The 16,146-nt window shown below is 35.8% G+C and overlaps 1 protein-coding gene across 3 annotated transcripts in view; it reads left to right on the top strand.

The window, feature by feature from the left end:
* AIG1 (androgen induced 1) overlaps positions 1-14,792 on the top strand; it is a 328,968-nt gene extending 314,176 nt beyond the window's left edge. For 2 of the 3 annotated variants that reach the window (XM_031964185.1, XM_031964183.1), the window contains 2 exons: positions 8,381-8,544; positions 14,108-14,792. In XM_031964185.1, the coding sequence (XP_031820045.1) occupies positions 8,381-8,544; positions 14,108-14,145 (202 nt within the window). In that variant the 3' untranslated portion in view covers positions 14,146-14,792. Of the gene's footprint in view, positions 1-8,380; positions 8,545-9,250; positions 10,310-14,107 lie in introns of those variants that run through there. The other variant, XM_031964184.1, reaches the window with a different exon arrangement.
* Positions 14,793-16,146: the final 1,354 nt, after the last annotated feature.

The raw sequence follows: 16,146 nt of genomic DNA, 5'->3' as shown, positions 1-16,146 counted from the left end.
ATCATTTCTTTTTGGACAGAAACCTAGGGGGGGGGTCTTCTCCTTCCCAATTTATTTATTTAGATCTTTTTGGAACTAGGTGAAAAAGGTTATTCTTTACTTCAGTTGCCTTAATAATCAAACTGAGACCTGATAAAACCTTGCCTTAAAAAGGGCAATGTTTCCCACTGCATCCAGGGCCATCTCTAGTCATCCTGATCTCTATATGGCTACTGGAACCAGATCTGGAAGAAAAAAGTGAAGCAGGTAACTTTACACAGTCTTCCCTCTCTTAAATCTAATTCACTTGCACCCTGATGTCCTGGTCCTCTTTAAGAATGACTGACAAAACAACAATTTTCTCCATGTCTAATCTGCTAATAGGGCCTGTCAATTTTACCTTTGTAAAACATCTCATATATACTCCCTTTTCTCCTCTGACCCTGTTACCACCTGGTGTATGCCCTTATCACCTCAAATTTGGACTACTGAAATAGATGCTGATTGATTCCACAGGAAGCCTTTCCGAATTCCCTCTTAATTCTAATACTTTCTCTGTCAGTATCTTGTTTGTCCATGATTGTTTACATGTTGTCTCCCACATTCCACTGTGAGTTCCTTAAGACTAGAGAGATTGTCTTTTGCTTTCCTTCATTTCTTTACTAGTCACTCCCCCAAAATAATTCTGGGCACATAGTAGGTACATAATAAATGTTTAGTCACCAACTCTCTGAATCTGTTTCCTCATCAATAAAATGGTTGATTTGATCTAGATTGCCTTTGAGGTCTCTTCCAGCTCAAATTCTATGATCATTTTGTGCCACTGAATGGCAACCCACTCAATGAAGGATTGAAGTATAAATAATATTTAATAATATTAGCTTATATGTAAATGGCATCCTATAATTACAAAGGATTTTTCACATACATTGATTTCATTTGCAGATTACAGCAAATATTTGCAAAAGATGGAAGTATCATTTATATTCATTTTGCAGATTTAAAAACTGAGTCTTGGGAGAGATTAAATAACTTATCCAAGGATCTAAGACTTGTCAATGGTAAAGCTGAGACTTAAATCTAGTTTTTCTAAGTCTAATACACTTTTTTACTCCAATATATTGCCTCTTGTTAATATAGTAGTCTTGCCTCTTGGCATCCATACAGCAAGCAGAAGAAGAAGAACCAATGAACAAAAGGAAAAATAGGAAGTTTTCATTTTTATAAAGGAAAATGTAAGTTGAGTTATTTTAGATACAACTAATTATCTCCTCCCTCTTCCCTCCCTCCCCCCCCACAAGTACATACAGCCTCTGCCTATAGAGATATCTTGCATATCTTTCAAGACCTAGCTCAGAGTACTACCTCTTCATGAAGACTATTTTTAATTGTTTTCCTTTTATTCTGTAATAAACTTTCACTCTCAGATCTCTCACTGCACTTTGATCAAATAGTACCTCTCCTATGGATTCATTCTCTTCTAGTTTGTGCAATTGTCATCTCTCTAACTGAATTCCAAGATTCCTGATGGCCGTATCTGTAATTATACTTATCCCAGTACCAGCTTAAGTTGAACATTGTTGCAACTTGACAAATGCTGGTTAAATTAAATTGAATCAAAATTAAAAGTCACCATGAGGTAAATTACGAAACTGGGAACTCCACCTCCAGCCCTGAAAAACGAGTTTAGACTCACATTGGAATGCATTGAAAGAGAACATCCTACCTTGACAGGAGACTGAATGAGAGAATGAGTGGCCTTTTTTTCAACACCTGATCTCTCTTATTTAGTGGAACAGGACAAAACATTTTCCTCAATAAGCATTAAAGCCCTCCAGAATAATGATTCTGATCACAGAGTAGAGCCCCCACTACCATTTCTGTTCTGATAATTCTGTATCTTTTGGCTTCTTTTGAAAATAGCTGGAATCAGAAAACTTGGATTCTAGACTAGCTCTTCACCAAATTAGCTTGGTGATTTTAAGTCATTTCATTTCTCTGGGCCTCAGTTTCCTCCTGAGTAAAATGAAAGAGTTGGGTTAGACAATCTCTATAACAATCAGTCAGTTCATGGAATTCATTCTGGGAATTCATGAAGTTTGTCTTTCTCCCAAAGGATAGGTGGAAAGAATTATAACCTTGAAAACATTTTAATTTTATGTTAGGAAGGCAGATTTCCAGGGGTTGAGGGTCAGGTAGGAGTGATGGGAGAAGGGAATTTCTAAGTTTTTTGGACTGTTTTATATGGAAAAGCTAATAAGGTTTCAGTAAATTGAAATAGTTGTTTTTATTTAAATGTTTTCTTCAGGATTGATATATAAAAAATATGCATTGCAAGAAAAATTTGCTTTCTGTAGCCAGTCTATCTATGGATGAGCCCCCTACTTCCCTAGCTCAGTACTGCCTAACATCAGATTGTGATATTGCTGGTATTTGCCTATGGGCTGGGACAATGAATCCTCTGGCTCTACCATCCACGATCAGGGATCCTGAGGCAGATTTTAGTTTCCACAACTAGACAAGATTTCATGTCTAGTCACAGGGTACAGTTGAGGCAACTATCAAAGTAGATTCCTCAAACTAGAAAAGAATGAGAGATTTAGGGTGAAAGGAATAGAAAATGAGCCAGCTTCCATGCAGCTCAATTCAGCAAACATATCATCAGGCACTATGCAAGGTAATAGGATATAGGGGAAAAAAACAAAACAAAAATTATCCTTGTTCTTAGAAACTTCCATTTTATTGGAAATGTTCAAGGGGTCTTTAGACACTGCCCCATAACAACAAAAAAAACCATAATAATAATAGCCAACAATTATATAGCGGTTTGGAAAGTGCTTTTTAAATCTTACTTGATCTTCACAACACACCAGTTGTATAGATGCTATTATTATCTAAGTTTCGCAGATGAAGAAACCAAGACATACAGGAATTAACAGATTTGCTTAGGATCACACAGCTAATAAGTATCAGGGTTCATATTTGAATTCATGTCTTCTGACTAGTGCCTATGCTCTATCCAACATCCATCCATCTGAGATAGTGGCTACAAAGCAGAACTATGTGCTAATTCTTAAATAATAGATTCCTTGTGGTACAAAGGAAAACGCATTATATTTGCAATCAAAGGACCTGAGTTTAAATTTCAGCTCTGCTACTTACCAAAAAGATGACTTTGGAGAAAACTCTTACCCTCTCTGGATCTTGGTTTCTTTTTTATAAAACGATATGACTTCTAAGAACCCTTCTGGCTTTCTGTTTTTGTGAATGTTTTCACTTGGGAAGTTTTCCTGATAAGTCATTGAATTGTTTTAGTTTCTCAGACTTCATCTTAAAACTTCACCAGAGGTAAGCATTTGGAGCTCAGATTAGTAATATCTAGATCCAGAAAAAGGAAAACACCATATTTACTCTTTATTACTATTTGAACAGATACCTATAAATTCCAATAAGCAAAGAAATTCTAGGCTGAAAGTAGGAGAGAAAGCCAAGATCTGGCTGAGCATGACAGAGAGAAAAATCCCCTCCTTTACATTTCATGGAGAGAAAACAGGATTTTCTAATGGATAAGCACTCTCAATTTTATGTGCTGATGATGCTGTGAAGAGGCAGCCTAATATAGTAGTGCTTGATTTAATGGTTAGAAATCTGGACAGTAAAGAAGACGGATTCTTGTGATGAAAAATGCCAAAAAAAAGCATCCAGAAAGAGAATCATGGAGGCTGAATATGGATCAAAGCATAGTATTTTCACTTTTTATTATTATTTGTTTGGTTGTGGTTTTTTTTCTTTTCTCATGTTTTTCTCCCTTTTGATCTGATTTTTCTTGCACAACATGACAAATATGGAAATGTTTAGAAAAATTACACATTTAACCTATATCAAATTTTTTGATGTCTTGGGGAGGGAAGAGAGGGAGAAAAATTTGGAACATAAGGTTTTGCAAAGGTAAATGTTGAAAACTTTGTTTGCATGTATTTGGAAAAATGAAATATAATTAATTTTTAAAAAGAATACTTGGGTTCCAAACATGCCACCTGATGCATATTGGCTGTGTGACCCCTGAAAAAATTAAATCACAAATCTGAATCTCTCCCTCAAAAAGGAGTCATATTATTCATAAATAAGTATAATCTAGAAGTTGTTAATATTTGATTTTAGAAGATATAATTTTCTCACCAGCTAATTTAATGCTTTTACAAGGTTAATGCAACATGCATTACTAGTAATATAAAAATATTTACATTGTATTTTTTGGCTATAAGATACATTATTTGATTTGACCCTCACAACATTCATGTTAGGGAGATATTACAAATTTTTTTTCATCATATAGGAAAACCAGTGCTCAGAGAATTAACTTACTTTGTCCAATGTCATTGGCAGAGGTAGGATTTTATCTATGCTGGGCTCCTGTGCCCTTCCTTTTAGTCATTAGTCCTTAATGACTCTTATATTACAACAGACATGATTTTGTTTTTGTTTTTGAATTGTGTTCCCCAGTTTCTCAGTACTATGTATATAGTAAAGGTTTATTAAAGACTTATTGAAATAGTAAGTGAAGATTTTTCTCAGGACAGTCTCTCTGGGGTTGGGCAAGAAAGAAAGCTAGAGAGTATAAAGGATGGTATCAAAAGCCCAGTCAAGACTTCAAAATTCACACCATAATAGCAATAATAATAATATAATCGAAATAGTCCATAATCCTTATTCAGATCATTGAAGTCCCCCCAAGTTAATTTATTGAACAATCCAAATGCTAAAAGGACAACCTTCAATGATAAATGTGTTCTCTTTCAGCAAAAAAAAAAAAAAAGATATATTATTGAAATTTCAATGCAAGGCCAAGCTTTTGAATTTCTGTAGTTGAGATAGATTAACCATCCAATAGCAAAGATTAAATTGTTGATAGCGTTCATTTCTGTGGTGAAGTTCTAAAAATTTGGCAAGCTGGGTGGTGAAATAGATAAAGGACTGGGACTAAAATCAGAAAGGTTTTAGTTCATAACTGTCCTCAAGATACCAACTACATGACCCTAAATAGGTTCCTGGACTTCTGTATAAGTTTTCTCATCAGTAAAATAATAGCAGCTACCTCCCAGGGTTGTAAGGATAAAATGAAATAATATTTGTAAAGCATTTTGCAAACCATAAAGTTCAATATGTCAGTCGGTCCTGAGAGATAGGCGAGCATTAACTATTGTGATTATCAATCAATACCAGCAAAGAGATGAAAGCTTTCCAACTCACAAAAAGTGGGTGCTGATATAGCACCCACTTGACTTTATCAGCTGATCCAATATTTTGCTAGAAGCTACCTCACCTAACTTCTGAGCAAATCATCATTTCTGAAAGTTATAAAAGAGAGGACCACTAAATAGGGGAAATAGAGGAGGAAGAGTAATTATCAATGTGAAAACTAATTAGCAGTTATGGGTTTTATTACGCCCAGACTGACAAACTCCGGAATTACTATAGTCAGTGAGACTTTAATGTATGTAAGCTAATTAGTAAAAAAACAGCTTAAATGTGAAAAAACCCTAAATCTTTGTATTATCCATCAGGAAATTAACAAGCTACTTGACAACTGCCCAGCTTATTGCATTAGGTTAGCTATAAAGTTACATAGATAAAGCTCTGCTGCAATACTGTGGAATCAGGTTATGGCATTTGTGAATACTAATGGCTTGCTTGTGTAATCTAAGATAAAGCTATGGTCAAAAGCATTCAAGGGATAGCTTAGCCTTTCAGGCCTCCTCTAGTGCCCACCTCCCATTTGTCCAGATCTTCTGCTGTGTTTGCATGCTATAGCAAATGAGATCAAGCTGCCCTAGCAGGATTTCTTCAGCTTTTAAGGGGGGGAAGGAGGGATCCTCTGGTGTGCCTTCAGTATTTCTCTATATCTTTTATTTGTAATTACAGATTATGTTCCATAGGTATCAGTAAAACAAAGGCCAAGCAGGCCTTCAAAGATATGGCACTCTTTTAATGCAAAACGGTGCCCACTCCAAAATACATTAATTTTGTACCACAGTGCCCTCTGGCACACATACAGGATAGATTGTGCCAACTCATCCAGATAGATTAAGATCATGGGATCCTGGCTTAGATCTGGAAAGAACCTTAAGGTTCTTTAGAAAGGTAGCTCCATGTATAGTAATTTAGTAGACCCTAGAGCCAGAGTTATTCATCTCAAGTCCTCAGATCCATTTCAGGGGATTAGCAAACTTGGATAGGGTAAAAAATTGCATATTTTATTCAAATGAATAGTTTTCTAAGTATTCGGTAATTAGTAATCCTATGTATTTTTGTTTGTTTATTTGTTTTTTATTCTTCTGAGAAGGCAATATACCATAGAGGATTTGATTAAACAATATTTTTCCTTGGCTGATGTGGATTTTACCAGTAGACAAAATAATATTGGAATCAGTAACTAGAGGAACAATCCTTATCTTTCAAAATGTAAATGTACTTTGACACTGTTTAATAAATAATTAACACTTTAACTTAATTACTTATTTGCCATCAACTATAAGAAAGGCATTGTGCTAAATACTAGGGATATAAAGATAAAATGACTTCTGCCTTAAAGTAGTTTTCATTCTTCTGTGCAATATACATAGATGAATAGATGCCAAGGAACACTTCAGAAAAGATTTATTATAGGAAGTGGTACTTGAACAAAGCTGGGGTATCCACAAGGCAGGGGTAAGAAGGATGACTTACAAAGGCAAAAAGAGAAAATGAAATACCATAAACAAATAGAGCAAACCTAATTTGGAAATAATTACTATCAGATATTAAAACAACAATCTAAAACTTCTTATCAATAATTTCAAACTGATTAAACATTAGAAAACAGTAAAACTTATTGCTATTATGAATCTGCTCAACCAACATAGCTTAAAGACATGACATGATTTAGCAAAAAGAATACTGATCTTGAGTCAGAAAACCTCAATTCAAATCTTTGTCCTGCCATTTATTAGCTTGTGTGACTTTGTACCATTTAATTCAAGAACATTTAAGTGTATATGTGCACACATATATGTATATGTACATATATGTATATATGTATCTTTACATATGTATCTATAAGTATACACCCAAGGACATAATAGATAAACAAATAAATATAACGCAAGATAGAGCATGGCTGGAACTAAGGAAAATCCCTAAGAAAATTTGAAGAGTGAGAGAGTCTCTGCCATGACCTCATTTATAAGATTAATGTGTTGAATCTCTGAGGTCCCTTTTAGGACTAAATCCCTTCATGTTAAAAATTATAATCTCAAATGGGTAGTGTGGAAACAAGTGGATTGAGATAAAACAATTACATAGACTGAAACAAACCCTCACAAAGCAAAACCAGTATTCATAAGATCTTAGATTCAGAATTATAAGGGATCTTAAAACTCATCTTTTATTTTGTAAGTGAGGTCAATGAGGTTCAGAGAAATTAAGTAATTGGCTCAAAGACATACAGATGGAACATGACAGGATTGAAATCTGAACATATGTCCTTCGCCACTGGCATTCTTGCAACCTCAGGAGGATGACTGGGGTCAGTTAGTTCTACATTTGTTAGCTAAGAGAGGAACTAGAAACCAACCTTTTCAGTCAGGAAGACCTGGGGATCAAGTCCTAGTTCTGTCACAGATTTCTTTGGTGACACTTCTCAAGTCTTTTTCTTTCTCATGGTACAAATCGAAGTGATAGAAAAGTTGCCTTGTGTAAGGTACAGGTAATTTTCTCACTAGGCGATCCCTATGCCAATAGAGTCATGGTTTCAGTCATTGTCCCTATTCATACCCCCAACCAAAAAAAAATTTGCTAATTTAGCTTCTTCAGAATCATGAACTGGTATAAATTTAAAAAGCCTCTCTTCAGGAGAACTGTCACAGAAGCCAAGGGTTTTATCTCAACCATAGATGAATAGAATGTACTTGGCTGGTGCCTGTGTTGTTTTAATGTGTAAAGATCAGATTAAGTAGCCTCTATAATAACAAAAATATAATAATTCCATTAAATCCAACAGTGTTTGGAGTCACTCCTGGGTAGCAGAGGCCAATTTAGCTTGAGACTTGTAGCCTGGGAAGAGAATGGGGTTAAGCGGTACCCAGTGGGGACAAAATCAGCTTTGAAACTGCCATGAAAATGTTTTGCATGATTTCACATGTATAATAGATATCCTTTGCGTGGCTTCTTAGTGGATGGGGGAAGGGTGAGAGGGAAGGAGAGAATTTGAGACACAAAATTTAAAAAGAAAACAATGTTAAAAACATAAATAATAAATTTTTTAAAATAAGACCTAAAACAGAAGAAAAAGGAAAATTGAAAAGAAAAAGAAACTACCATGATAGCAACTCCTGGATTTTTCTTCTTTCTGATTCCATTTCAGGGTGTGTTGGGTGCATCATGTAACAGGGATTTGGGTGTACCCTCTCTTGGAACACATTGGCCCAGGAGCCAAAATAACCTTCTTTGGGATCGCAACTGTCTTAATGAACCTTTTGTACCTGTTGGGAGAAGTTCTGAACAACTACATCTGGGATACTCAAAGGAGTAAGTATTGTTCAGGGAAGCATTAATCAACAGAACTTGATTTCTGAAAGAATAATGTAGCCAAAGTAGAATTTCACTGCAGATTATTTCTTCCTTCATCATTAACAAATAAAATAAAACAAATCCGCAAGTGAATTAAATGTCTTCTAAGGTCCATGCAATTGCCTATGAATAGTGTTTCATTTTCATAGCTACCAACTCTAATTTAAGAGCTGCTGGCAGTTGTCTGAAAGGTTTACTATTCAATTGATGTTACCAGGTATTAGCCATTAAAAAACTATCAGGAAAAGAAGCTTCAGCCTATAGATAGGGACGTTATTAGCAGAAAATGAAGTATTCAAGGGAAAGGCTGTTTGATATGATCCTTTGAATTCTTATTTTTTAATGGCATAAGGTTAACCCTAAATAAAATGGTTATTTACTCCAACAAATCCATTCCACTTAAGACCTGAACCTTCAGAAATGTAGTCTTTATAGAACCATTTATTTAGGTGAGAGAACCTTGAATGAGGCTTCCTTGTCCTACTAGAAGCATGAGACACAAAACCACAAAGTTCCTTGGGGGCTTTTGCTGAAATATTGGCTTTAGTGGCAGTCATACCTATCTAGCGTTTAAATTTGATGAGGACCATCAAGTGGCAGTCCTATATTCACCAAAGGCTGTCAGTAATCTGAGGTTTGATGTGCCTTTTGTTTCTATTTATAGCATGCTTCCCGACTTGGCAAGGCATATACTCTTAGCCAAACTGCCCAGTTTATCCCAAGGCTCTATAGAATGATGTAAAAATTGGAAGATGGAAAAAGCAGCAGCACAGATCCTCGCCAGTTTCAGTCCACATCGAATGCACATCCGACAGCAAGATTTATTTTCAAACCTGATTTGGGCTTACTTGGTGGTGGGTGGTTTCTGTTGTTAGTTTTAACCAAAATACTAAACTCTGAAGATCTCTGGGCTTCATCCAGGAAGAAGTCAGGGATACCTAAGGTAAATCATGCCTTAGTGGTAGGATACTGCCAGTAGACTCTGCATCCTAGAGTTGTATGCATAAAGGTGGAAGCCAGGATTATACAGCACAGGGATCTTTACAAGTTTCTCTTTCCTTAGATCTGTTTAGTCTTGCTACTAAACAGTCTATTACACACCAAACACTTGAGCTAACTGGTCTATAATGTAGAACCTGGTCATAGGACCAGAACTTAAAAAAAAATCTAAATTAGGATAATAGATTCAGAGTGTGAAAGGATTTACAAGATCATCTAATCTAACCCCTTCTTTTTACCAGTGAAAGACCAGAAGCCTAGAATGATTAAATTACTTGCTCAAGGTTATCACCTTGAGCATAGTCATTAAGAAAAGTGAGGTATAAACCTCCTCTGACCAAAGCTAACATTTTTTTTTGCTATACTACACTGATACTAATTGTGTGGCCTAAGGTAAGTGATTTGATAGTTGTTCCTTCTTTAAAATGTAACTAATAATCCCTCATTTACTTCACAGGATATTTTGAGAATGGAATGGAAAGTACATGTGTTTAGAGGTTCTTAGGAAAAAGGCAGTATTTAGATTTGAGGCAATCAAATCAACTTTCTATTATTCAGAAGCTACCTATGAACCCTTTGCTACTCTTTTACTTGCTGCTGTTAGCCATTTAACTACAGTCAAGGGTATGATCCAATTCAAACTGGGGAACCAGTTGTTAAATTTTCAGTTTGAATAATGTCAGAAATCAGCAAATGTTACAAGTAAGGGTTCATTTTGTTATTGTTGATGATAATGATGATTGGATTTTAAAAAGTGATGGAAAAAATGTTAATAATACAGATTAAACTTAAAAGTGTATCATGCATACTGGTTTGTTTTTTTGTTTTCTTTGGAGAGTCAGTTGTTAATTATTCATCAGTACAGCCTTACTCTGCTTCAAGGTCAAATTGCAAAGTTATATAATCTTAGAAGAAGTCACGGAATTTATTTTAGGATTAGAAATTTAGAGTTAGAAGGAACCTTTGGAGATAATCCATTTCTATCCTTTCATTTTACTTAAAGGAATACAACTGATTCCAAGATTGGCATCTTCCAATTTTTCCCTCATTCTCCCCATTCTTTGGACAGTCTGGGCAGCTTGTCTTAAGAGTATATGCTTTGTCAAGTTGGGATGCACATTATAATTAGAAACAAAAAGAACCTCAAGCCCCAGGTTAAACAACAGTTTTTGGTGAAATGTGGGATTGCCCCATGATAGCCACTATCACACTTAAATGTTGTCAGAATGACTGCCACCCAAGCCAACTTTTCAGTGACAGCACCCAAGCAACCTTGTTTTGGTACCCCTTGTATTTCTGGTAAGATAGTGAAGTCTCCTTAAAGGATATCTCAAGGTTGTCTAAGGTCACAACCAGAGCTAGGATTGGAACCCAGCTCCTCTGACACCAGATCTAGCCCTCTTTACCACACTGCCTCTAGTCTAACACCAGGTTATTTCTAAAAGAGGGAATAAGTTTCAGATCCAAATGACTCAACTCCTACTCCATTACTTTTTCTATTACACCAGCAACATCTCAGTAGGATTCCTGTTTTTGGTTTGATTTTTCCTGAACACTTGGGACAGAATTAAACCAGAAAAATAGACCAATCCAACATGAAACATGAACAAGATGTACTTAATAAGTGAATCCTAAAAATAGCATTTTAAAATTTTGATTAAAAATCCAACCTGAGATGACTTTGTTGAGTTTTGTGTTTGTGTTTATGCATGTATGGCTGTGGATATGCATATGTATGCGTGCTTTAACCTAAGTTCTTCTATATTTGAAGTTGAATAAACCCTCCCTTCCACCTATAGAGACTCTCCAAGGTGGTTAGATTCATGTAAGGTAAGACTTTCTCTGTACAGAAAAATCAGTGTTCCAAAAACCTGGGTCTGGTGAAACAAGGAAGAAGGCCCCACGGGCATCAGGCATGTAGAATCAGGCATGTCACAGCAGAACCATACTCCCTCTAGTTTCATACTCCCAGCTATGCCCCCAACAGATTTATATCTCCCAAAAAATATAGAAATGTGGCAACCAAGTAAAAGTCTTTGCAGAGAGTAAAGGTGTGAAGGACATGCTTCCTGCCTTCTTCTCTTACCCTTCATACATAAGATGATAGAGGGCTCTACTCCAAAGTTTTATGACAGAATATTTTCTGCCCATGGAACCATCACTGTTCCTCAAATTAAAAAAAAAAAAAAAAGATTTATAGCTACCCGTTTTTGTTTTGTTTTTTTCTCCCTTCCATCCTAAGCTGCCAAACCATAATAGGTGGGGAAGAGTTTGCTCTTTCTTTGGGTCAATGAAACACCTCTGCCCTCCTCCCCCAGTTTTGAAGATTCCAACATTAGTGCCAAATAACTCCATCTGCAATTGAATACTTTGGAGGAAAGAAAGAAAGAAAGAAAGAAAGAAAGAAAGAAAGAAAGAAAGAAAGAAAGAAAGAAAGAAAGAAAGAAAGAAAGAAAGAGAGAAAGAAAGAAAGAAAGAAAGAGAGAGAGAGAGAAAGAAAGAAAGAAAGAAAGAAAGAAAGAGAGAAAGAAAGAGAGAAAGAGAGAAAGAGAGAAAGAGAGAAAGAGAGAAAGAAAGAGAGAAAGAAAGAAAGAAAGAAAGAAAGAAAGAAAGAAAGAAAGAAAACATACTGCTTTAGTTAGCTCCTGGAAAGGGTCCCAAAGGAAGAATGGAATGCAAGGCTGGCTTGGGAGCAATCCCCTGAGTCAAGGGTGCTGATCTGGAGTTAAATCTCTGTGTTTTTTTCCAATTTCTGCCTATGGCTACTTCATGAACTGAGCACACCCATTACTATATTTAAAGTTCTGGCAACATCTAGAGAATTTTTCGCTTCAAAATGGGATTTTATATGAAGATCCTCACTCTTCTATCTGGATGTTCTACTTGATATGCTTTCAAATAAGCCCTCTGGCAAAGGTGTTAAGAGTTAGCTATCAGCAAGGCCTTAGCAGTATCAAAAAAACCAATGAACTTACAAGAATTTCCTTCCTTTCACACCCATTCCAGTGCTGATATACCTACCACTACAGGGGGGAAATGGCAGTGATAAGACATTCTTGATGTGTTTTGTGATTTTTGTCCCATCTCCAAGAAGAATTTAGTTACTCAACATCCCCAGCTTTGCCTTTTGGCCATCATTTGTATTACTTAATATCGCCTTTCTTGCCACCTCCACTGTCACTATCCACCCACCCAGGCACTGCTGGCAAGAGAAAAAATGTTACATTGTGAATTAGAAAATCTGGGTTCAAATCCTCACTGAACGTGGAGTGTGGAATTTGGAGTTCATTGTTAGATGTGCCATTTGTACTTATGAGACTTAGAGCCTGTCACTTCACACCTAAGGAATCTCAGTTTTCAGGGAGTTAGACTAGATTTCCTCCAAATTTCTTTCCAATTCTAAATCTGTGATCTGTTAGAAACTTCCCTACACAGCTATCTCAGAAATCTCCAGAAGAAAGTTTTCTGGGGTTTTGTTTTTATTTTTGTTTTTTTGGTTGTTTTGTTGTTTTTTTTAAACAGTCCTTGAGATGTTTGGCACCAGACCAGGAGAAAAGGAAAGGCCAATTAGGGAGCATTTATCAGATTGTAACAATAATTCATTGCTCAAGAACAAGCATGTGAATGATTTGAACATTTTTGTGGCCAGGAAAATTAAACCTGTTCCCCAATTCAAACTCTTTTCAACACCGATAACAGGTGCTGAGGCCCAGACAAGTCTCCCCCAAAGGAAAACTCTTAATTCTACCTGTATTGTGTTAGAAAAGGAGCATTAGTTTAAAAGAATAGAGAAAGAAGCAATTTAGGGAGGCCATGGCTTTTCTGAAGAAAAAAAGAAAGCAATATTTGGAATTTTTTTAAGTCCAAAGACTTTCCCTGAGTAGGGACAATAAAATATAGCCAAGGAGATGCTTCTTCTGAAACTCATGAGATATTTCTCCCATTGCTACAAGGCAATCTGCTTTGTGTTTCTGCAAACACCTCATTGTTCAAGCGTCAGCTTGAGGTTCCCCCTTCCTGAAGCAGTAGGAGTCAGGGTGTGCCATGAGATGCAGAGCCCTGCCTGATTCAAGAAAAGGGTGGGGAGGGAGGTCACTGAGTTAATTTTGGGAGAACACTGACATCAGCATGGCAGATGGCTTTTTTTTCCTTCCTTGCATAGAGAAAAATGAAGAAAAGGAATTAAAGAGATAACAATAATTCACACTGAGACAATACTGTCTGACTTACAATGTACATCTTTTAATAGGATCTTCACAGAAACCTTGTAAGATAAAGAGGACAGGTATTATTATCCTCCTTTGGCAAATGCAGAGACTAAGGTTCTGCATTAGATATGACTTGTCCAGGGTCATACAGGTAGTAAATATGGCAAAAACCATGGCTGAATTCAAGCTCTCTGGATCTTAAGCCAGTGTCCTATGCATCATAGCAAATTGCCTTCCAATGCTTATTCCCAAACACTTATTTTATCTGAATACTCAAAAAAAACCCCAAAAACCTTTTTTGCCTGTATTTCTAGGTATGGAAGAATGTAAAGAGAGACCTAAATCGGAATGAGATTGAAGTCCAGCATGAAGAAATTAGGTTGTTTCTCCAGTGAACATCCCTCTTCCCTCTTACACCCTCCAACAGTTGTTGGCAGCACAGCTGAGGAAGTTCTAAGAAAGAAGACAGAAGTCTCTATCTCCAAACTGACAAATGTATTTTTATGTAAGCAGAATGGAAGCATCACCTTCATTTTGGAATTCACTTCATTCATTGTGTATTGAAGGCTTCTTTATTCAGAACCAATATCACAAATAATATTTCTTAACTCTTGAAAAAAAAGTGTAAATTTATATAATTTTTATTTCATTTAACCTGGGAAGAATGCACAATCCATCAGTCCATTTTTGTTTCTTGTTGCACGAAAGCATTAGAAGAAACAGCATATTCTAAGACAATGGATAATGCTTTATATCTTAAAGCTGGTTGTAACGATCTACTGAGAAGTCTGTATGTAAACTTAAAAGGAAAACATCCCAAGCAAAGTCTTGTTTGAGGTGCCTATTGCATTAATGACATTGAAAATAGCATTTGCCTCAAATAGGAAGTGTGTTTGTAATAATTACATCCATTCAGTCAGGTCCTCATTGGCATTAGACTCATGTAATTTGCCTAACATCCAAAATGTAACAACATGAATAAAGATTCAGTGGACCTTATTTTGTTTTCCGCATAGTGTTTCTACCCTACTTACACTGGTGATTCCATTTTCATTTGGTTTCTAGTGCCTCAAAGATACATACTTTCTGAGTCTGAGTCATTTTTCAATAAAAGAAAAAGGAATTTCCTTGCATAGGAAGAAGAAAAAGGTCTTCTTTATAATCCAATTCCCAGTGACTTTTTAATATTCATTTTAATTTATCTTAGGTATGATGACAGACTCATGACTGTATTGGTATAATAAATACTCTTTCTACTAGTACAAATTATAACCCCTAGATATTTTCTGATCTGTACAGTTTTTATCATTGTCTTTGCATAAATACACTATAGAAAGATTTGTCTAGTGAAGTGGAGAACACATTGGAGCACCTGGTCTGTTATCCATCACTCTGGGTCTATGGCTGGCCCACTTCCTTTCCAATTATACTTACATTTGATACCTTCTCTGCCAATCCCTTCAAGAAATTGTTATGAAATATCTACTACATGCAAGGCACTGTGCCGAACAACACAGACTTTCCCTTGAGAAATTTATCATCTTTGAGGTAGAGACAAGTAAGATAAGTACACTCATAACTCTAATACAAGTAATAATTGAGTAGATATATAGGAGAGTTGAAACAGAATAACCTGAGAAATTTGAAAAGGGAGGGATTACTTCTAGCTGGGGGGATTAAAAAAAAAAAAAAAAAGCTTTAAGGAAGGGCCTATCCGGCCCCTGAGTTGATGGTTCTTGTAAGAAGACAAGAATTCCCTTCAAGGATTCATTTAGAGTCAGAAAATAGCATGGTATGAAATAATTTTGTCACTGATCATTCATGCTAATGAGGAGAAGAATCACAGATTATTTTAAAATAAATTCTCTTTTCACCTAAAGTATCCTTTGAAACACTAGGTCAACCCCTTTATTGGAAGCACACTTTCTTTTTTTAATTTAGGTCATTTCTACTGTCCTCAACCTAGGAATCAGGTAGATCTAGAAGAAAAGTTTCCATGCTACTACAGATAATCCATTTATAGACTCCTGAGAAGTAGTAGCTCATGTTTATATAAGGCTTTAAAATTTACAAAATGCTTTTCTACAATAACCCTGTTAGACAACTATTGCACAGATTAATGTTCCTATTTTACAGGTGAGAAAACTGTTGTTTGAGAAAGTTTAAAAGACTTGTCCAAGAAATGAATTTCCTGAACAGACCAAATTGAAATCAGTGATTCCATGAAATAGCAAGAAATAGTATATCAAAATCAAGAGGTTGAAGATATGGAAGAAAATGTAACATTTGATATAAAAATAACTGATCTTTTTAAAAGTCGAGGAAGTATAATTTAAGAATTATTGAACTCCCT

The sequence above is a fragment of the Sarcophilus harrisii genome, chromosome 4, assembly GCF_902635505.1.
Source record: "Sarcophilus harrisii chromosome 4, mSarHar1.11, whole genome shotgun sequence".
Taxonomy (NCBI): Eukaryota; Metazoa; Chordata; class Mammalia; order Dasyuromorphia; family Dasyuridae; genus Sarcophilus; species Sarcophilus harrisii.
The sequence above is the reverse complement of the archived record's forward strand: the minus strand, read 5'-3'. Positions and strand labels throughout refer to the sequence as shown.